The 23,561-nt window shown below is 39.8% G+C and overlaps 1 protein-coding gene and 1 pseudogene across 9 annotated transcripts in view; one reads left to right on the top strand and one right to left on the bottom strand.

Annotated features, from left to right (window-relative positions):
- TAOK1 (TAO kinase 1) overlaps nucleotides 1–23,561 on the bottom strand; it is a 167,668-nt gene that overhangs the window by 84,190 nt on the left and 59,917 nt on the right. For all 9 annotated transcript variants that reach the window (XR_013406260.1, XR_013406259.1, XR_013406261.1 and 6 more), the window contains one exon: nucleotides 14,784–15,008. Coding sequence is in view for 4 of the 9 variants with exons in the window: in XM_077970702.1 (XP_077826828.1) it covers nucleotides 14,784–14,915 (132 nt within the window). In the remaining 5 variants the exon portion in view is untranslated. The remainder of the gene's footprint in view (nucleotides 1–14,783; nucleotides 15,009–23,561) is intronic.
- On the top strand, nucleotides 21,620–21,720 carry LOC114673376 (U6 spliceosomal RNA; annotated as a pseudogene).

Genomic DNA, 23,561 nt, shown 5'->3' with positions numbered 1-23,561 from the left:
TAATTTTGTTTCAAACTAGGAAATTGTCTGTGAAGATTCATTTGGGATCTATTTTAATAAATTCATAAGAATGATCTGAAATCACTATATCAATTAATTATATATAAATGGTCTTATGAGACTAATGTGAACACCACCGAACAATGTACTGTAATCACTGAAAATACAAAACTTGCAAACCTGCTAAGAGAAAACAGATTAGTAAAATCTTACGCTAGGAAACAACAGGTAAATATTACATCCCATTTCAATAAAGGAACAAAAACCTACTTTGTTAGAAAGTAAATAAATGATTTCGCTGGGACCATACATTGTCTACCATATTTGTTAGCAAGCTACCTGGTTCCCAAGCCAGTGTTCTCTTTGACTTTTATATTTCTTATTGTGTGACCCATCTACTGACATCACATTGGTTCTATTTAAGGTATTGGAAACTAAAAGATTATGTTTATCTTCCTGGTAATCTAGAGACAGTAATCCTTTCGGACATCTGACTCTCTGGTTTAGTTTCAAATACTCACTATGATACCAGCCCTTAATTAGCTTGCCTGATGAAACAGCCATGCTGGCTGACTCAATTTGAGTATTTTTTAATTTGAGGTTATCCCTAAATGCCAATTAATTAAAATTTAGAAGTGTGTTAAAGAGCTATTTTCAGCCACCTAAAAAAATTTGACCACAGGGTCCTTCCTTTAGATAGTCTATAAACAAACACTGCACATTTCATCCTGTCATGGAGTGCGGATGAGAGGAAATGTAACAACAGAAAAGTGTGTGCATGGGTTTCTCTGATACCACAAAATATGAAGATTAGTGACCCAGAAATAGAATTATAGCAAAAAGATTCAATTCTGGACTACATTCAAATGTTCCTCATCTACATGCTCATGTTTCTCACACATCAAGAAGCATAACAGAAAACACCTGCTGAGTTCATTAACCTTGACTCTGTGCTTTCATTCAGTTGTTTCTGGGATAGTCCTAACCTGAACTGGAGAGTTTTCTGGCCTCCTAAATCAGCATTAAAAAAAAAAAAAAAATCCCTCTCTACATTTCATTACACAAATCTGTCAAACATACGACAAAGTTGGCACAGCACAGTGAACCCTTGTTATGCCTTCTTCTAGATCAGAAGTGAGCAAAGTTTTTCTCCAAAGGGCAAGTAGTAGAAATCTCAGGCTTTGTGGGCCACATACAATCTATGTTGCACATTCTTTTTTTAATGTTAAAACTGTTCTTAGTTTAGGAGCTGAACAAAAACACATCACAGGTTGGATTTGGTGTCAGGGCTGTAATTTGTTCACCCTGTCTATAGAAAAATTATTGGTTAACATTTTGCCACATTTCCTTTGAAATTTTCTATCTAAACATACATATTGTTACCATTATCATTATTTTATAATTAAAGAGCCATTAGAAAGTAGATATTCTGATTCTTACTCCTAAAACACTTCATGTATCTCCTAAGAACAAGAACATTCTCATGAATAACCAAAGTACAGTTACCATATTTAGAAAATTCAGCACTGATATAATACCATTATCCAGATGCATACATAATACGCATCAAATTTCACCAACGTCTGAGTAATGCTCTTTACAGGAATTTTTTTTCTAATCCAGGATGACACATTATGCCTAATTTCCGAGTCTCTCCTAAACCAGCTCCAGATATCTGACTTAGAACAATTTGTTTTTGTTGTCCTGTTAGAATCTTATTTCTGAGACTATGAGACCTTCAACTACAGCTCTCTGAAATAATCCAGCTTGGGTAGAAGAATCTTAGCAATTATCACATAAGGAAGTGCAAACAACAGAGAATCACTTCCTCTCACTCTCTTTAATAATTCTACTCTAGGCCGGGCGCGGTGGCTCAAGCCTGTAATCCCGGAACTTTGGGAGGCCAAGACGGGCGGATCATGAGGTCAAGAGATCGAGACCATCCTGGCTAACATGGTGAAACCCCGTCTCTATTAAAAAAAAAAAAAATACAAAAAACTAGCCGGGCGCGGTGGCAGGCGCCTGTAGTCCCAGCTACTCGGGAGGCTGAGGCAGGAGAATGGCGTAAACCTGGGAGGCGGAGCTTGCAGTGAGCTGAGATCTGGCCACTGCACTACAGCCTGGGCAACAGAGCGAGACTCCATCTCAAAAAAAAAAGAAAAAAAAAATAATAATAATAATTCTACTCTAGGAGTGAGACACTACCACATGCACCCCTTATTTTATCAGAATATAAATGCTCTTCATTCTACCGATTTAAACTTTAACTCTCAACTGTTTACTCACCTCTCCACTCTCACTGCTATTAACTAAGCTCTCCACATTTCTTTCCTAAATTATTACAAAAGCATCCTAATCAGTCTCTCTGCTTCGATCTGATACATGCCAACCTTTCCTCTACATTAATACAAGAGTAAATTTTATTTCACAAATGGAAATAAAATATTTCTGTTGTACTTCAGTGGCTCCCTGAAGACTTCAGAATAAAGCCCATATTTCTTAGAGTAATGTAGTAGGTATTTCAAGAGCCCTTGATTATCTTTCTTTTTTCCCATTGCATCTTTAGTTCCCACTATATACTTGATCCTAGACATACCAACTTCAGTCATACTCGTCAAAAAAAGACTACTGACAGGCCAGGCACAGTGGCTCACGCCTGTAATCCCAGCAATTTGGGAGGCCGAGGTGGGTGGATCATGAGGTCAGGAGTTCAAGACCAGCCTGGCCAACATGGTGAAACCCCGTCTCTACTAAAAATACAAAAATTAGCTAGGTGTGTTAGCACATGCTTGTAATCCTAGCTACTCAGGAGCCTGAGCCAGAAGAATTGTTTGAACCTGGGAGGCGGAGGTTACAGTGAACTGAGATTGTACCACTGCATTCTAGCCTGGGTGACAGAGAAAGACTCCATCTCAGAAAAAAAAAGACTACTGACAAAGTTCTAGAATTGGGATAATGCAATTTTATAGTTTTATTTTGAAAAAGTTAAATCATTGATATTTTGCCAAGATGGGACTTACGTCTCTTTTAATGAAAGGAAAAGGGTAAGAAACATTATTTTCCCCACTTTGTAGATCATATAGGCAGGCCTAAAGAGGTCTGACAAAAACCCGCCGAAATTCAAAACTTTCCAATATAACAACGAAAGACCAACTGCTCCAAAACACATCTTTACAGAAGGATATATGAAAAGCCCAGGTAAGTACAAATAATATGACTAGTGAGGATGTGGAGAAAAGGGAACCCTCATACACTGTCGGGAATGTAAATTAGCACAACCACTACGAAAAAGAGTTTGGATGGAGGTTCTTCAAAACACTAGAAATAGAGCTACCAAATATCATCCAGCAATCCAACTATTAGGTATATGCCCAACATAAAGGAAATCAGTATTATCAAAGAGATATCTGCACTCTCATGTTTATTGCAGCGCTATTCATGACAGGCAAGGCTGGAAACAATTTAAGTGTCCATCAACAGACAAATGGTTAAAGAAAATGCGGTACATACATACAAAGTACTATTCAGCCATAAAAAAAGAATGAGGCCGGGTGTGGTGGCTCCTGCCTGTAACTGGGAGGCAGGTGGATCACTTGAGGTCAGGAGTTCGAGACCAGCCCGGCCAACATGATGAAATCCCATCTCTACTCAAAACAAAAAAAATAGCCGGGCATAGGGGCAGGCACCTGTAATCTCAGCTACTCGGCTGAGGTAGGAGAATCACTTGAATCCAGCAGGCAGTGTTTGCAGTGAGCTGACAAAGCAGGCAATATATATAAAACAATTATATAAAATTACCAAAGAGCAACAAATGCAGCCATAACTTTAGAGACTACAATCCTTGAAAAACCAACAGTATGCAAAATGAACTCCAAATTTACTCCAGCTTCATCTCTGAATTTGTGAAAGGAAACAGTCCAAGAAGAAAGCCAGGCTGAGGAGACAGAAGCCAGAGTTAGAAGCTAACAAAAGCACAATCTCAGAAGAGGAAGCTGAAAAGCAGAAGCTCAAGAATCTACAAATTCTCCTTAAATAAATGGCCAACATGGTGAAACCCCATCTCTACTAAAAATACAAAAATTAGGCTGGGCACAGTGGCTCACACCTGTAATCTCAGCACTTTGGGAGGCCAAGGCAGGTGGATCTCTTGAGGTCAGGAGTTCAAGACCAGCCTGGCCAACATGGTGAAACCCTATCTCTACTAAAAATACAAAAAAAGTAAAAAATAAAAATAAAATAAAATTACCTGGGCTTGGTGGCACATGCCTATAATCCCACCTACTTGGTAGGCTGAGGCAGGAGAACTGCTTGAACCCAGGAGGCGGAGGCTGCAGTAGGGCAAGATCGCAATACTGCATTCCAGCCTGGGCAACAGAGTGAGACTCTGTCTCACAAAAAAATAAAATAAAATAAAATAAAATAAAATAAAATAAAATAAAATAAAATAAAATAAAACAAGCAAGCAAAAAATAAAAATACAAAAAACTAATCAGCTGTGGTGGCGCATGTCTGTAATCCCAGCTACTGGGGAGGCTGAGAGAGGAGTAATGCTTGAACCCAGAGGCAGAGGTTGCAGTGTGACAAGATCGTGCCATTGCACTCCAGCCTGGGTAAGAGAGCGAGACTTCGTCTCAAAACAAAAACAATACAAAACAAAACAAAACCATATTGAAATACTACTACACACCCATCAGAATGCAAATTAAAATGACTGTCAATACCAAATGCTGGAGACGATAAAGGGCAAACCAAATTCTCATACACTGCTGATGGGAGTGTAAAATTTCTACCTCTTGATGAAAACATCTGGGAATTGATTATAAAACTAACATAAACTTGCCCAATGACTCAACAACCCCAACCTTGATATTTACTGAAATGAAAACATCCATAAAAAAATAACTGTACATGAATTGTTCACAGCAACTTTATTCATAATAGCCAAAAACTGTAAACAGTAGAGCTTTCTGCCAACAGAAGAATGGAGAAACAAACTGTGGAGTAATCATACAACACTGTTACGGTTAATTTTTTTTTTTTTTTTGATACGGAGTCTCACTCTGTCACCCAGGCTGGAGTACAGTGGCGCAATCTCGGCTCACTGCAAGCTCCACCTCCCAGGTTCACACCGTTCTCCTGCCTCAGCCTCCTGAGTAGCTGGGACTACAGGCACCCACCACCACATCTGGCTAATTTTTTTGTTTGTTTGTTTGTTTTGTATTTTTAGTAGAGACGGGGTTTCATCGTGTTAGCCAGGATGGTCTTGATCTCTTGATCTCGTGATCCACCTGCCTCAACCTCTCGAAGTGCTGGGATTACAGGCGTGAGCCACCGTGCCCGGCCTTTTGTTATGGTTAATTTTATCTGTCAACTGGGCTAGTCCATGTTACCCAGATCTTTAGTCAAATACTATTTATATGTTTCTGTGAAGGCATTGTTTGGATGGCATTTAAATCAGTAAACTCAGGCCAGGTGCACACACCTGTAATCCCAGGAATTTGGGAGGCCGAGGTGGGTGGATCACTTGAGGTCAGGAGTTCAAGACCAGCCTGGTCAACATGGTGAAACCCCATTTCTACTAAAAATACAAAAATTAGCCAGGCATGGTGGCGCGTACCTGTAATCCTAGCTACTCGGGAGGCTGAAGCAGGTGAATCACTTGAACCCAGGATGTGGAGGTTGCAGTGAGCCGAGATCGTGCCATTGCACTCTAGCCTGGGTTACAGAGCCACACTTTGTTTCAAAAAAAAAAAAAAAAAATTTTAGCTGGTCATGGTGGCACACGCCTATAATCCCAGCTACCAGCTACTTGGGAAGCTGAGGCATGAGAATCGCTTGAACCCGGGAGGTGGAGGCTGCAGTAAGCCGAGATTGCACCACTGCACTCCAGCCTGGGCAACAGAGTGAGACTCTGTCTAACAATAAATAAATAAATAACAAATCGGTAAGTTCTAAGTAAAGCAGATTGCCCTCCATAATGTGGATGGACCTCATCCAATCAATTGAAAGCCTTAAGAAACCAACTGACCTCCCCCTGAGGGAGAGGAAATTCTGGCAGCAGATGGTTTTTGGACTCAAACAGCACTACTCCTCCCTGGGTCTCCACATTTCAAGTGAGCTAATTCCTGTAAGTAAATAAAGAAACTGTTATCTGTGTGTGTGTGCATGTGTGTATGTGTGTACCTGCATAAGAAACTACCCAATGGACAAACACAATAAAATATTTTCCCAAAAAAAGGCTTTTTAAATTAATATATTGTACTATTACTGTTTCTGGTTTCACTCTTCTCTTTGCCTATTTGGGCATTAACACCATATGGCTTTACTTACTGTGTTGTAACTCTTAATAACTGACAGTTCAAAGCTCCCTTTAGTCCTCTCCTGTGTAATATCCTTTTTCATTATATTCTAGGTTATTCACACTGCCTTACTCTCCTTTTATTCCTTTTCCCTCCAAAGTGGCAAAAATGTCCACAAGAGGGAAATATAGTGATGTTCATCACAGCATTATTTTTAATAGCAAAAAAAAAGGGGAGGAATGACCTGGTCTGGCACAGTGGCTCACGCCTGTAATCCCAGCTCTTTGGGAGGCCGAGGCGGGCAGATCACGAAGTCAGGAGATCAAGACCATCCTGGCTAACACAGTGAAACCCTGTCTCTACTAAAAACAATACAAAAAATTAGCCAGGCGTGGTGCGGGCGCCTGTAGTCCCAGCTACTTGGGCTACTTGGGAGACTGAGGCAGGAGAATGGCGTGAATCCAGAAGGCGGAGCTTGCAGTGAGCCGAGATCGCGCCACTGCACTCCAGCCTGGGTGACTGAGTGAGACTCTACCTCAAAAAAAAAAAAGGCAGGGGGAGGAATGACCTAAATATCTAATCATATCGAATGACAAAAAGCAAATTATGGTATATCAAATACATATATGATTACATAGAAAAAAATGGGCAATACAGCAAAATACGTAACAATATTGTTTGCTTCTGTTTTAGAAAATACATAGTGAATGACAGAATACACATTAAACATTATGTGTTATAGATACATATAGGATGACCAAACATCTCAGGTTGCCCTGGACTAAGGTGTTTCTAGGACATAAGACTTTCACTGATAAACTGGGAGCGTCCTGGTCAAACTAGGATGACAGGAGATATACACATATTATGTTAAAAGCTGAAAAGATTTAAAGTGAGGCCAGGCGCAGTGGCGCATGCCTGTAATCCCAGCACTTTGGGAGGCCAAGGCGGCTGGATCACCTGAGGTCAGAAGTTCAAGACCAGTCTGGGCAACATGATGAAACCCCGTCTCCACTAAAAATATAAAAATCAGCCAGGCATGGTGGCACACACATGTAATCCCAGCTACTTGGGGGGCTGAGGCACGAGGATCACTTGAACCTGGGAGGCAGAAGTTGCAGTGAGCTGAGATCACGCCACTGCACTCCAGCCTAGGCACGAGAGACAGACTCCACCTCAAAAAGAAAAAAAAAAAAAAAAAAGTAAAAAAAAGAAAATAAAATATTATCAGTGGTTACCTGAAGGGAAAATAATTACAATTAATGGTTTCTTTCCTTTAATGCTTTTTTTTTTTTTTTTTTTTTTTGAGGCGGAGTCTTGATCTGTCACCCAGACTGGAGTGCAGTGGCGCGATCTCGGCTCACTGCAAGCTCAGCCTCCAAGGTTCACGCACTTCTCCTGCCTCGGCCTCCAGAGTAGCTGGTACTACAGGCGCCCACCACCGTGCCCGGCTAATTTTTTGTATTTTTAGTAGAGACAGGGTTTCACCGTGTTAGCCAGGATGGTCTCAATCTCCTGACCTCGTAATCCACCTGCCTCGGCTTCCCAAAGTGCTGGGATTACAGGCGTGAGCCACCGCGCGGACCAATGCTTTTGTTTTTAAAGTTGGTATGTTACCTTTACATGAACATGGTAAGTTTTTACTAAGAGTCTTTTACTGAAAATCTCCAAACAGAATTAAAGAGAAGATGCAAGTAAGTAAATCAGAAAAGAATGTGGGGCCAGGTGCAGTGGCTCACACCTGTAATCCCAGCACTTTGGGAGGCTGAGGTGGGCGGATCACTTGAGGTCAGGAGTTCAAGACCAGCCTGGCCAACATGGTGAAACCCCAACTCAACCAAAAAATACAAAAATTAGCCAGGTGTGGTGGCATGCACCTGTATATTCCCAGCTACTTGGGAGGCTGAGGTGGGAGAGTTGCTTGAACCTGGAAGGCAGAGGTTGCAGTGAGCCAAGATCATGCCACTGCACTGCAGCCCGGGCAACAGAGTGAGACTCTGTCTCAAAAAAAAAACTAAAATAAAATAAAACAAAAAGAAAAAAAAGAGAGAAGAAAAGAATGGGGGAACGTTATAGAAATAGAACTATATATGAGATATAGTCTCTATAAATAAGAATATTACAGGTTGAGTATACCTTATGCAAAATGCTTGGGACTGGAAGTGTTTCAGATTTCAAATTTTTTCATATTTTGGAATATTTACATTATACTTACTGGCTGGGTATCTCCAGTATGAAAATCCAAAATCTGAAATGCTCGAATGAGCACTGAATTTTCAGATTTGGGATGCTCAACCTGTAACAGACAAATTCCTAGAAACTTACAAACTAAACTAACCCAAGAAAATAGAAAATCTCAACAGACCTATCACAAGAGATTGAATCTGTAATCAAAAACCTCCCAAGAAAGAAAAGTTCAGAACCAAATGACTTCCCTAGTAAATTCTACCAAACATTCTTTTTTTTTTTTTTTTTTTTTTGAGACAGAGTCTCGCTCTATCCCCCAGGCTGGAGTGCAGTGGCATGATCTTGGCTCACTGCAACCTCCACCTCACGGACGGGTTCAAGCGATTCACACGCCTCAGTCCCCCAAGTAGCTGGGACTACAGGCATGCGCCACCACACTCAGCTTATTTTTGTATTTTTAGTAGAGATGGGGTTTCGACATGTTGGCCAGGCTGTTCTCGAACTCCTGACCTCAGGTGATCTGCCTGCCTTGGCCTCCCAAAGTGCTGGGATTACAGGCATGAGCCGCCACACCCGGCCCTACCAAACATTTAAAGAAGACTAACACCAATCTTTAAAAAACTCTAACAAAAAATAGAAAAGAGGGGAACACTTCCTAACTCACCCTATGAAGGCAGTATTACCCTGGTGCCAACACTAGATAAAGACATCACAAGAAAACTACAGACCAGCATCTCTTACAAATGTGGAATGAAAAATTCCCAACACCATACTAGCAAACGGAAACCTAGAACATATTAAAAGAATTACAAACCGCGATGAAGTTTGATTTATCCCAGACATGTAAGGGTGATTTAACCTAACAAAATCTATCAATTTGATATATCACATTAATAACATGAAGAAAAAAAAAAAAAACACATGACCCAGCTTGATGCAGAAAAGGCATTTGACAGAATCCAACGCTTTCATGATAAAAACACTCAAAAAGGCCGGGCACGGTGGCTCAAGCCTGTAATCCCAGCACTTTGGGAGGCCGAGACGGGCGGATCACGGGGTCAGGAGATTGAGACCATCCTGGCTAACATGGTGGAACCCCATCTCTACTAAAAAAATACAAAAAAACTAGCCGGGCGTGGTGGCGGGCGCCTGTAGTCCCAGCTACTCAGGAGGCTGAGGCAGGAGAATGGCATCAACCCGGGAGGCGGAGCTTGCAGTGAGCTGAGATCCGGCCACTGCACTCCAGCCTGGGCAACAGAGTGAGACTCCGTCTCAAAAAAAAAAAAAAAAAAAAAAAACACTCAAAAAAATAGGAATAAAAGGAACTTCTTCAACATGATAAAGGGTTATTTATTAAAAACCCAGTACTAACACCATACTCATAGTAAAAGGCTAAAAAGACTTTCTCACTAACATCAGGAACAAGACAACATGCTCACTTTCACCATGGCTGTTCAACACTGTACTGAAAGTTCTAGCCCGGGGTATTAAGACAGGAAAAATGAAAGGCATTTAAGTTGCAAAGAAAGAAGTAAAACCATCTCCATTTGCAAATGATATAATACTGTATGTAGAAATTTCAAAGAGTTCAACAGAAAGATACTAGAACATACAAACTCAGCAGAGTTGTAGGGTACAAGATGAAGATACAAAAAACAGCTACGTTTCCATACATCAGCAATGAACAATTTCAAACAGAATTAAGAAAGTAATTCCACTTACACTAGCATCTAAAAGAATAAAATACCCAGGAATAACCAAGTGCAGTGGCTCACACCTGTAATCCCAGCATTTTGGGAGGCTGAGGCAGGCAGATCACTTGGGCGGATCTCTTGAGGTCAGGAATTTGAGACCAGCCGGGCCAACGTGGTGAAACCCCATCTCTACTAAAAATACAAAAATTAGCCGAGTGTGGTGGTGTGTGCCTGTAATCCCAGCTACTTATGAGCCTGAGGCAGGAGAATCACCTGGGAGGCAAAGGTTGCAGTGAAGATCGTACCACTGTACTCCAGCCTGGGTAACAAAGCAAGACTCTGTCTCAAAAAAAAAAACAAAAAACAAAAAACACCATCCTGGCTAACACAGTGAAACCCCATCTCTGCTAAAAATACAAAAAATTAGCTGGGCGTGCTGGCATGCACCTGTAGTCCCAGCTACTTCAGAGGCTGAGGCAGGAGAATTGTTTTGAACCCGGGAGGCAGAGGTTGCAGTGAGTTGAGATCGTGCCACTGCACTCTAACCTGGGCGACAGAGTGAGACTCTGTCTCAAAAAAAAAAAAAAAAACCTAAGAATAAGTTGCATAGAGGTGAAACATTTACAACTAAATGCAAAATAATGCTCAAAGAAATTAAAGATATAAATAGAATATCTTTAATTTAGATTAGAAAGACGTTCTATGTTCATGGATTAGAAGACTTAATATTATTATGATAAGTAATCTATAGATCTACAAAAAGTGATCTATAGAGTCAACTCAATCCCTATCAAAATTCTAAGTCTTTTTTTGCAAAAATAAAAAAGCCATGTCAACGGGAAAGTGGTAATAAGAAAAAAAGAAAAAGCCAATCCTCAAATTCATATGAAATTTCAAGGAGCTCTAAAACAAACCTTAAGAAGAATAACAAAGTTGGAGGAATAAAACCTCTTGATCTCAAGCTTACCACAAAGCTGCAGTCATCAAAATGGTGTGGTAGTGACAGAAAGATAAGACATATAGATAAGTGGAACAGAATTAAGAGATCAGAAATTAATGTACGAAATATGATCAATTGATTTGACAAGGATGCCAAGATAATTCAATGGGGGAAATAACAGTCTCTTTAACAGATATACTGGGAAAACTGGATTTACACACACAAAAGAATGAAGTTGGGGCCAGGTGTGGTGGCTCACACCTATAATCCCAGCACTTTTGAGAGGCCAAGGTGGGTGGACTGCTTGTGCCCAGGAGTTCAACACCAGCCTGGGCAACATAGCAAAACCCCATTTCCAAAAAAAAAAAAAAGCAAAAAACTTAGCTGGACCTGGTGGTGTACACTTGTGGTCCCAGCTATTCTGGAGGCTGAGGTGGGAGGAACACCTGAGCCCAGGGAGGTTGAGGACGTAGTGGGCCATAATGACTCTGCTGCACTCCAGCCTGGGCAACAGAGTGACAGACCCTGTCTCAAAAAAACAAACAAACAAAAACAAAAAAACCCAAAGTGAATGAAGTTAGACCTCTACCTCACATCATATATAAAAACTAACTCAAAATATAGCTGGGTGTGGTGGCGTGCACCTGTAATCCCAGCTACTCAAGAGGCTGAGGCAGGATAATTGCTTGAACCCGGGAGGTGGAGGTTGCAGTGAGCCGAGAACGTACCACTGCACTCCAGCCTGGGCAACAGAGCAACACTACGTCTCAAAAAAACAAAAACAAAAATCTACCTCAAAATAGGTCAGGTGTGGTGGCTCACACCTGTAATCCCAGCACTTCGGGAGGCAAAGGCAAGAGGATCACTTGAGGTCAGGAGTTTGAGACCAGCCTGGCCAACATGGCAAAACTCCGTCTCTACTAAAATGCAAAAATTAGCCAGGGGTTAGGGGCATGTGCCTCTAGTCCCAGCTAATTGGGTGGCTAAGACATAAGAATTGCTTGAACCCGGGAGGTGGAGGTTGCAGTGAGCCAAGTCTGCGCCACTGTACTCCAGCCTGGGCGACAGAGTAAGACTCTGCCTTATTAAAAAAAGAAAATTACTCAAAATAGATAAATGACCTAAATATAAGAGGTAAAACTGGCCAAGCAAGGTGGTTCACGCCTGTAATCCTAGCACTTTGGGAGGCCGAGGCGGGTGGATCACAAGGTCAGGAGATCAAGACCATCCTGGCTAACACGGTGAAACCCCGTCTCTACTAAAAATACAAAAAATTAGCTGGGCCTGGTGGCAGGAGCCTGTAGTCCCAGCTACTGGGGGAGGCTGAGGCAGGAGAATGGTGTGAACCCGGGAGGTGGAGCTTGCAGTGAGCCGAGATCGCACCACTGCACTCCAGCCTGGGCAACAGAGCGAGACTCTGCCTCAAAAAAAAAAAAGAACTAAAACCATAAAACTCTTCATAGAAAACATAAGAATAAATCTTCATGACCTTGAATTTGGCAATATATTTTTAAACATGACACCAAAAGCATAAGGAACAACAAAAAAATTGGACTTCATCAAAATTTAAAACTCTTGTGTATCAAAAGACAATTATCAAGAAAGTAAAAAAAATAAACTACAGAATGGGAGAAAATACTAGCAAATCATATATCTGATAAAGATTTTATATCCTGAATACACTAAAAACCCCTGGCTGGGCATGGTGGTTCATGCCTATAATCCCAATACTTTAGGATGCCAAGGCGGGTGGATCACCTGAGGTTAGGAGTTTGAGACCAGCCTGGCCAACATGGTGAAATCTTGTCTCTATTAAAAATACAAAAATTAGCCGGGCATGGTGGTGGGTGCCTGTAATCCCAGCTACTTGGGAGGTTGAGGCAGGAGAATCGCTTGAACCTGGGAGGCGGAGGTTGCAGTGAGCCGAGATTGCGCCACCGCACTCTGGCCTGGGCAAGAAAAACAAAACTCCTTTTCAAAACAAACAAACAAACAAAGAACCCCTACAGTTCAACAAGAAAGAGACAGCCCAAATATAAAAATGGGAAAAGGAATACACGTTTCTCCAAAGAAGATCTACAAATGGCACTGGAAAAGATGCTCAACATCATCAGTCATTAGGGAAATATAAACCAAAACCACAATGAGATATCACTTAACATCTAGTAGGATGGTTATAATAAAAATAATGGAAAACAAAAGGCACTGTTGAGGACGTAAAGAAATTGGAACACTCATACATTGCTGGTGGGAATGGAAATGGTGCAACTGCTGTGGTGCAGTTTGGCAGTTCCACAAACACACACAGAATACTGTAGGAACCCGCAAATCCACTCCTAGGTACATACTCAAAATTGAGAACAGGGACTGAAGATACACATCAATGTTCATGGCAGCATCATTCACACTAGTCAGAAGTATAAACAACCCACATGTTCATCAACAGATGCATAAACAAATTATGGTTTATACATACAATGGCATATTATCAGCTATAAAGAAGAATGAAGTTCTCACACATAATGCAATATGGATGAAGCTCAAAAACAATCAGTTAAATAATATAAGCTAGAAATCAAAAGAATAAATATTGTTTGGCTCCATTTCTATGAATATCTAGAAATATCTAAGCAAATTCATTGAGATGAAGGGAGATTACAGGTACCAGGGGCTGGGTGGAGGGTGAAATAGGCGTTACTGTTAATGGATACAGAGTTTCTATTTCGGGTGATGAAAATGTTTTAGAAGTAGATGGTGGTAATGTTTGTGCAAATGTTAAAAGATAATTAAAATAGCAAATTTGATAATTTTTTTTAACTCACATGCACACACACAAATGCATATAAAAGAAACAGACTTTGGTATATCTGTCAAATAATAATCCTAGACCTCCACAAGACTAAGATTGACTCTGAATGGGACTTTATGGAAGTAGAAATCAGTCAAAGTTTATGTTTTGCAGTATTTAACTCTATAGCAATGCAAGCCATGAGACTCATAAAAAAGGTGTGCTAAGAATTCTAAAAAAGTAACACATAAGTTAAAGCAAAATAATTTTTTTTCTTATTCTTTCTTTCTATTTATTTATGCATTTGTTTGTTTATTTTTGCAACAGGATCTGGCTCTGTAACCCAGGCTGGAATGCAGTGGTACAATCTCGGTTCACTGCAACCTCTGCCTCTTGGGCTCAGGTGATTTTCCGGCCTCAGCCTCCTGAGTACCTGGAACTACAGGTGTGCACCACCACACCTGGCTAAGTTTTGTATTTTTTGTAGAGGCAGGGTTTCACCATGTTGCCCAGGGTGGTCTCGAACTCCTGGGCTCAAGGGATCCACTCAACCTTGCCTTGCAAAGTGCTAGGATTACAGGCATGAGCCACCAAGCCTGGCCCACAAAATAATATTCTTTCTCATTTTTTCAATAATCCAAGTAGTTCAATAAATAAATCTATTTTCATATTTGAATCTTACACACACACACACACACACACACACACTCACTCAATCATGCTCTCGCTCTCTCTCTCTCTCTCTCTCCCCCCCACCTATGCAAGTGACTATAAAATGACTATGGCCTATATCTCTTTTCATTACTGTATTTTGCTCTGTCAGGAGCGCACATTAAATAAATGCTGGTCACTAAAATCAAGCCATTAACACTTACAAAATACACTGCTCCAAAGCTTCCATGGCCAATTTCTCTGAGATCTGTGAAGAGCTTCTCTGGATCTTCTTTGAAGAAGAGTTCTGCAATTTCAGGGTCCTTCAGGCTGCCTGCTCTGTTAGTTGATGGCATCCTGCTGAGCAGTCAGCTGTCTGATTCTAATTTTATACTGCTATCCCGATCCTTGGTTCATCTGTATGAATGAAGTCACGTTGACATAAACTACTGTAGAAAAATAGAAAAAAAAAAAATCAGAAAAGGCAAAAACTGTTAAGAATAATTAGTATAAGGTCATATACTGATCTACAAATTTCTCTCATGTCTAAAATTTCACTGAAAAGGCAGTGTGGATACTACTGCAGTAGCTCCTAAACCTGTTTCATCATCATAAACATCTATGGTACTTCAAAAACAGATTCCTACTATACAGCATTTTTTAAAAATGAGATAATCTTTGTACTTTGGGAGGCTTTCTAAGTCAATACTTAAAAATTTATCCCCTTCTGATGCACTTATCTCATCAATAGAGAAGATAATATAAAAGAGACTATTTTAAAAATACATAATAACTCAAGATGTGCCCACAGTATTTTTGACAACAGGAAGCTTCCTTTTCTGTTCAGATACCATATGCCAGGGTATTAATCAACTCTAACAGACATTCAAAGAAAAATACAGTGGGAGAAAGTAATGTATTTCACACAGACAACTGTTTCGCCATAAACTTGATTCACCTGATTCACATTAAAGTATGCCCTTTATCAACTCTGTTTCATTAAATAAGTAGAAATACAGATAACCAGAAAATTTCCTGGCAGTTATCCTATCAATTCCTTTATATCAGATTACCCAGTTTTAACACTGGCTGTCATAGCCAGACTCAGTGGCTCATGTCTGTAATCCCAGCTCTTTGGGAGGTCAAAGCAGAAGGATCGCTTGAGACCAGGAGTTCATGACCAGCGTGAGTAATATGGTGAGACCCTGTCTCTAAAAAAATAAATTTAAAAAATTAGTCAAGAGTGGTGTCATGCACTTATAGTCCCAGCTACTTCGGAGACTAAGGCGGAAGGATCACTGGAGTTCAGGAGGTCAAGGTTGCAGTGAGCTATGATCACACCACTGCACTCCAGCCTGGGCAACAGGGTGAGATCCTGTCTCAAAACAAAACAAAACTGGATGTCATAACTAAGAGGCTTCAGAACCCGGACTCTGGAATGACACTGCCGGATAGGAATTCCAGCAACACTAGTTCTGAAATTAGGTAATATCATTTTCCTAATCTGTAAAATGAATATAGGCCAGGTGTGAAAGCTCACACCGGTAATCCAAGCATTTTGAGAGGTCAAAGTGCGAGGATCACTTGAGGCCAGGAGCTCGAGACCAGCTTGGACAACACAGCAAGATCTTCCCACACAAAAAATTACAAAATTAGCTGGGTGGTGTGGTGTGCTCCTATAGTCCTAAACTACCTGGGAGACTGAGGTGGGAGGATCACTTGTGCCCAGGGGTTTGAGGTTACAGTGAGTGATCACCCCATGGCATTCCAGCCTGGGCAAAAGAGAGAGACAGAGACCCTGTTTGTTAGATGAAAGAAAGGAAAGGAAAGGAGAAAGGAAAAGGAAAAGGAAAAGGAAAAGGAAAAGGAAAGGGAAGGAAAGGGAAGGGAAGGGAAAGGAAGAAAGGAGGAAATAATCTACTTCATAGTGTAATCGGGAGGGTTAAATGAGTTAATAAATCAAAGCATAGAGTAATACTCTGGCATAATAAGCACTACAGTAAGTGTTAGCTATTTTATTTTAACTTACTCAAATTCAGCAATTTTTAAAAACTCCAAAATTGATTTCATCAGGCTTTTTTTTTTTTCCTTTTTTGAGACGGAGTCTCACTCTGTCGCCCAAGCTGGAGTGCAATAGCACAATCTCAGTTCACTGCAACCTCCAACTCCCAGGTTCAAGCAATTCTCCTGCCTCAGCCTCCCAAGTAGCTGGAACTACAGGCATGCACCACCACCCCCAGGTAATTTTTGTATTTTTAGTAAAGACAGGGTTTCACCATGTTGGCCAGGCTGGTCTCAAACTCCTGACCTCAAGTGATCCGCCTGCCTCGGCCTCCCAAAGTGCTGGGATTACAGGTATGAGCCACCACACCTGGCCTGATTTCATCAGACTTTTAAGAGAAAAAAACAGCTCCATCCAATTCTTGTCAAGTAACTGAAGCAATTTTAATTCTTACTAGAAAACTTCTTTGTAACTATATAAAATACATTTATATATCTTTTGTACCTCCCTAAATTAACACTACACTGCAATAAAAAGATATATTGTTAATTTGCATTCAATTTCTAATATACATCCAAGGCTGCCCCACATACTTTTACCAATTTCCCTGTTCTAGAAGTTCCCTGGAGCAGTCTCAATCACAGTTCTTCCAAGAATATGTGACCACAGCAAAGTCACTTAACTTCTCATTCCTAAACTGAGTAGGCTGAACTAAATTCCATACAAAGTATACATTTTCTATTAATCAACCTATTTAAAAAAACAAACTTCAGTGTTACTTAAGACCGTATTTAAGAATTCTGAATAAGTTTTAGTGCCCTTATTAGAAGAATTATTTTACATTAAAATTTTCTAACTGGGTCCATGATCTGCATCTTCTTTCTTATCTACCTAACAAATTCCCACTCAAAGTCTTTCGAGATTTAGATTGAATGTCACAATGTTTGCAAAATCTTAACTCTATTAGGAAGAGTTGATCACTCTCCCTTTATGCCTCCAACTCATCCTGCAGCATTTACCATGCTATATTGCAATTATTTAACTCTCTCTTTCCTAAATAAGCAGGCACAGCATGTCTCATTCATTTTTGTATCCTTCCTCCAGCTTCTACCCCTTACCATCTACAGTTAATATTATATAAATATTGCTGAATAAAACAATATATTTAATTCTCTTCTATGTAATTCCTAAAAATTTCATTTCCATAAATACTTACAGAACAAACAGTATGCATAAGACTAAGATATACAAACACATTAAAGTTATTAAGAACAGAGAAAATGCAGGATAACAACTTCCAGAAAATCAGAGAGACAAGAAATAATTAGGAAATTGATATACTTGTTCTACCAAAGACCAAAGGATAACACAATACTATCACCATCACAAGAGTAAAATACTAAAACAAAAAGACAAGGAAATTAATAACCTAAAAGACCCAGAAACAAACCCATGTATGTCTATCTTGGAATTTAACACACACAGTTAAAGGAGAAGAAATAAAGGTTGAGAAAACTTGACAATCCATTTGGAAAAAAAAAAAAGGCTATATGCCTATCACATATCTTACCATAAACATAACTGCTAAATGCTTAAAAAAGCATCTCAAATCAATGGGGAAAAGACTGATTTGATAAAAATGTGTTGTTAGGAGAGCTTAAAAGCCATGTGAGAGAAAAATCATACCTTTTCCTCAAACTGAACATCAGAATTACATAGGGATCAGATACACAAATATAAAAAAAGCAACTACACAAGTACTGGGAGGAAATATGAGTAAATTTCTTTGTAATCAGTATGAAGAAACTTATCTATGATCTACATGCAAAGCAGTAAGAAAAAAACATATTTGACAATATAAAAAAGAAAATTTGAGAGGAGGAAACACAGTAAAAGACACCAAAAATAATAAAAAACAGATAAACTTGGTATGAAAGCAGGAAGTACATCTGTAAGAATTTAAAAATAAATAAATAAAAAAGGCCGGGCGTGGTGGCTCACGCCAGTAATCCCAGCACTTTGGGAGGCAGGCGGGTGGATCACCTGAAGTCAGGAGTTCAAAACCAGTCTGGCCAACATGGAGAAACCTCGTCTCTTTTAAAAACACAAAAATTAGCCGGGTGCAGCGGTAGGCACCTGTAATCCCAGCTACTCGGGAAGCTGAGGCAGGAGAATCACTTGAACCCAGGAGGCAGAGGTTGCAGTGAGACAAGATCTCGTCATTGCACTGTAGCCTGGGTGACACAGTGACACTCTGTCTCAAAAAAAAAAAAAGGGGGGGGCCGGGCAAGGTAGCTCACACCTGTAATCCTATCACTTTGGGAGGCCAAGGTGGGCAGATCACTTGAGGTCAGGAGTTTAAGATCAGCCTACCAGCCTGGCCAACATGGCAAAACCCCATCTCTACTAAAAATACAAAAATTAGCCAGGTGTAGCAGTGCATGCCTGTAGTCCCAGGTACTCGGGAGGCTGAGGCGGGAGAATTGCTTGAATCCGGGAGGTGAAGGCTGCAGTGAGCAGATTGTGCCACTGCTCTCCAGCCTGGGTGACAGAGCGAGACCTTGTCTCAAATAATAAGATACACTTTTAAAAAGTCTGAAACTTACATAAGAGTTAATATCTTTAACAATGTGGAGTTTTGAAAAACACAGAAGAAATGGACAACATCCTAATACCCCTAATATAGTTACTAAAAACGGGGGAAACCAGACATGGTAGTGGGTGCCTACAGTCCCAGTTACCCAGGAGGTTCAGGCAGGAGAATCACTTTGTGCCCAGGAGTGTTGAGATCATAGTGCATTCTGACCATACCTGTGAATAGCCACTGCACTCCAGCCTGGGCAACAAAGTGAGATCTCTTCCCTTAAAAAAAAAAAAAAAAAAAAAAAAAAGATGCCAGGCACAGTGGCTCACTCCTGTAATCCCAGCACTTTGGGAGGCTAAGGCGGGTGGATTATCCATAGTCAGGAGTTCGAGACTAGCCTGGCCAACATGGTGAAATTTTGCCTCTACTAAAAATACTAAAAATTAGACTGACATAGTGGTACACGCCTGTAATCCCAGCTACTCAGGAGGCTGAGGCAGGAGAATCACTTGAACCTGGGAGGCGGAGGTTGCAGTGAGCTGAGGTCGTGCCATTGCACTCCAGTCTGGGCAACAAGAGCACAGCTCCATCTCAAAAAAAAAAAAAAAGTACAGTAAAAATACAGTTACTATAATTTTACGGGAGCATGGTTTTATGTGTGGTCCATTTTTGACTGAAAACATCATTACATGGTGCATGACTGCATGTGGAAAGTGAATGACATACTTCTAACTAACTCATGAGTCAGTAATGGAGTTTTGAGGAAAATTAGAAAAAGATTATGAACTGAATAAAAACTAAAATACAGGCCGGGTGTGGTGGCTCACACCTGTAATCCCAGCACTTTGGAAGGCCAAGGCAGGCGGATCACGAGGTCAGGAGATCGAGACCATCCTGGCTAACACGGTGAAACCCTGTCTCTACTAAAAAATTAGCCAGACGTGGTAGCGCACACCTGTAGCCCCAGCTACTCGGTAGGCTGAGGGAGAAGAATGGTGTGAACCCCAGAGGCAGAGTTTGCAGTGAGCTGAGATCGCCCCACTGCACTCCAGCCTGGGCGACAGAGTGAGACTCCGTTTAAAAAAACATAATTAAAAAAAAAATACAGCATAAAATGTGTAGGATACAGTTAAAGCAGTGCTTAGAGGGAAATTTATAGTACTAACTGCTATATTGGAAAAAACAAGGACTCAAATCAATAATCTAAGCTTCTATCTTAAGAATATAGAGGCCAGGCACGGTGGCTCACGTCTGTAATCCCGGCACATTGGGAGGCCGAGGTGGGCAAATCACGAGGTCAGGAGTTCGAGACCAGCCTGGCTAACATGGTGAAACCCCATCTCTACTAAAAATACAAAAAAATTAGCTGGGGGTGGTGGCGGGCACCCGTAATCCCAGGTACTCGGGAGGCTGAGGCAGGAGAATGGCTTGAACCCGGGAGGCGGGAGTTGCAGTGAGCCAAGATCGCGCCACTGCACTCTAGCCCGGGCAACAGTGCAAGGCTCCGTCTCAAAAAAAAAAAAAAATATATATATATATATATAGAGAGAGAGAGAGAGAGAGAAAGAAAAAAGCAAGTTAAACCAAAAGTAAATATAAGGAAGGAAATACTAAAGAACAGAACAGAAATCAGTGAAATAGAAAACAAAAGGCCAATAGAGAAAAAAATTTAAGTCAAAAATTGGTTATTTCGGAGGAAGCAGAGGAAGTTAGTAAGACGAAAAGGCTTCTAGCCAAACTAACAAAGGAAAACAAGCAGATATAAATTACCAATAATGCAAACAAAAGAGAGTGTATCACTACAGACCCTATACACATCAAAAAGATGAGGAAATACAATGAACAGCTTTAAGCTCCTAAATCTGACAACACAAATGAAATGGACAAATTATTCTGACAGATAAAAACTACCAAAAAGTCACTCAAGAAAGTAACCTGATTAGTCATATGTATATGAAAGAAAACTACAGGCCTAGACAGTTTCACTATCAAATTCCATTAAATATTAAAGAAAAAAATAATACCAATTCTACATAAATTCTTCAATTCATTTTATGAAAACATCATGACATTGATGGCTTCAGAAAACTGACAAAAACTGAAGATTTCTGACCAATATAAAAGCAAAAGTCATCAACATAAAAGCAAAATATCATCAACAAAATGAGATTAAATTCAGCAATATATAAAAATGACACCACAGCACAATCAAGCAGGATTTATCTAGAAATGCAAGACTGGTTTAGCATCAGAAAATCATTGTCATACTCGATTCTAGACATACTAAAGAAGAAATATAAACAGAGGCAGAAAATCAAACTGACAACATCCATTCATGCTAAAACACTCAAAATAGGAATAGAAAGAAACATCCTTAACCTATTAAAGGTATCTACAAAAAACCTGCTGCTAACATCATACTTAATGCTTGAAGACTGAAAGCTTTTCTCTAAAGATTAGAAATAACACAAAGGGTGCTTGCTTGGGCAGCACATATACTAAAATTGGAACAAGAAGATTAGCATGGCCCCTGCACAAGGATGACACGCAAATTTGTAAAGTGTTCCATATTTGTACATTTTTTTAAAACTTAAAGAGTATAACTGGATTGTTTGCAACTCAAAGGATAAGCACTTTTGGGGATGGATACCCCATTCTTCGTATGTGCTTATTTTGCATTGCATGCTTGTTTCAAAACATCTCATGTACCCCATAAATATATAAACCTACTATGTACCCACAAAAATTAAAAGTAAAAACTAAATTAAAAAAGAAGGTAATGATATCCACTCTAATCACCCCTAATCAACGCTGTACTAGAAGTTCTAGTCAGTGTTATAAGGAAAGAAAAAGAACTAAAAGGCATACGTAATAGAAAAAAAGAAAACTGTCTCTACTTACTGACAATATTATTGTGTACACAGAAAATCCCAAAAATGTACAAAATAGCAATGGGAAAAAAAATGAGTAAACGTAAGTCTAATAATATGTGGGTAGAATTTATACAGCAAAAACAATAAAAATCTGGTGAAAGAAATAAACGTCAACCTAATTAAATGGAGACATGTATTCATAGACTGAATGACTCAATACTGTTATGAGGTAATTCTCTTCTAACTGATCCAAAAATTCAATGATTCATAGATTCAACACAATCTCAAAAGTCCAACAGGATTTTCTGTAGATATCAACAAACTGATTCTAGCCTGTATATGAAAAGGCAAAAGCTCCAAAGTAGCCAAAATAACTGTTTAAAAAGAATAAAGGTGAAGAACTCACATTACCTGAAGATCCAATAACACCTATGTATATTGTCTGATTGTTAGAAGACAGGAAAAAGTAAAAAATAAAATACATAAGTACACGAGAACCCTCAAAAGACAACTCTGAAATACATCATTATATTGTTAAACTAGAGTTAACAGCATCCAGTGCATACCTGCTTCTTTTCCATACACACTAAAGTTCCTAAAAGTACATTATAAAAATTAGCACCATCCTGGTTGCCCTGTACCTACTCAGAATATTGCTATAACAGAGCCGTCAATGTAAACTAACAAAGAAAGGTCTTTTCATTTTTAATAGCTGTCATGAAAAAACTACAGGAAAGAAACAGCAGCAAGGAGCTTTCACAGCAATCCTAGACTTCATAATTATTCTAGTCTGCTAAATACACATACATAAATACCCAAACAAAATGTAGGACTAATATAAGTGGATAAACCATAGATCAGACTTTTTTTTTTTGAAGACAGTCTCACTCTGTCGGCCAGGCTAGAGTGCAGTGGCGCCATCTCGGCTCACTGCAACCTCTGTCTCCAGAGCTCAAGCAATTCTCCTGCCTCAGCCTCCCACGTAGCTGGGATTACAGGTGTGTGCCACTATGCCCAGCTAATTTTTGTATTTTTAGTAGACACGGGGTTTCACCATGTTGGCCAGGCTAGTCTCGAACTCCTGACCTCAGGTAATCTGCCCGCTTCGGCCTCCCAAAGTGCTGGGATTACAGGTGTGAGCCACCGCGCCCAGCCTAGATCAGGTTTTAAATATAAATATTTGTAACAAGTTTTTTAAAGGTACTATGAAACAGCATATACAATTTTCTTTAAAAAGTCTATTAGATTACATTTTTTAAATTATCTAATCTGTTCTTAGAGGAAAATATCATTAAAGTAATTTACCATTATGCTTCCTAATAAAGCGAACAATAAAAAGAAACTAACAATCACATCAACAGCCAATGAGATCTAATTTATTCCTGGTTCCACAAAAGTAGACCAGAGAAGCCTAGCACTTATTAGGCTATTTACACTTGAAAATGTGAAAGGCATACATAATTTTTGTGGGTGGTATCACTTTATCCAATCATAAACCCACACATCTCCAAGAAAGCTGATAAAACAAGAATAAAATCCAATA

Source organism: Macaca mulatta, chromosome 16 (assembly GCF_049350105.2).
Source record: "Macaca mulatta isolate MMU2019108-1 chromosome 16, T2T-MMU8v2.0, whole genome shotgun sequence".
Lineage (NCBI taxonomy): Eukaryota > Metazoa > Chordata > Mammalia > Primates > Cercopithecidae > Macaca > Macaca mulatta.
This window is presented reverse-complemented; position numbering and strand designations above follow the sequence as displayed.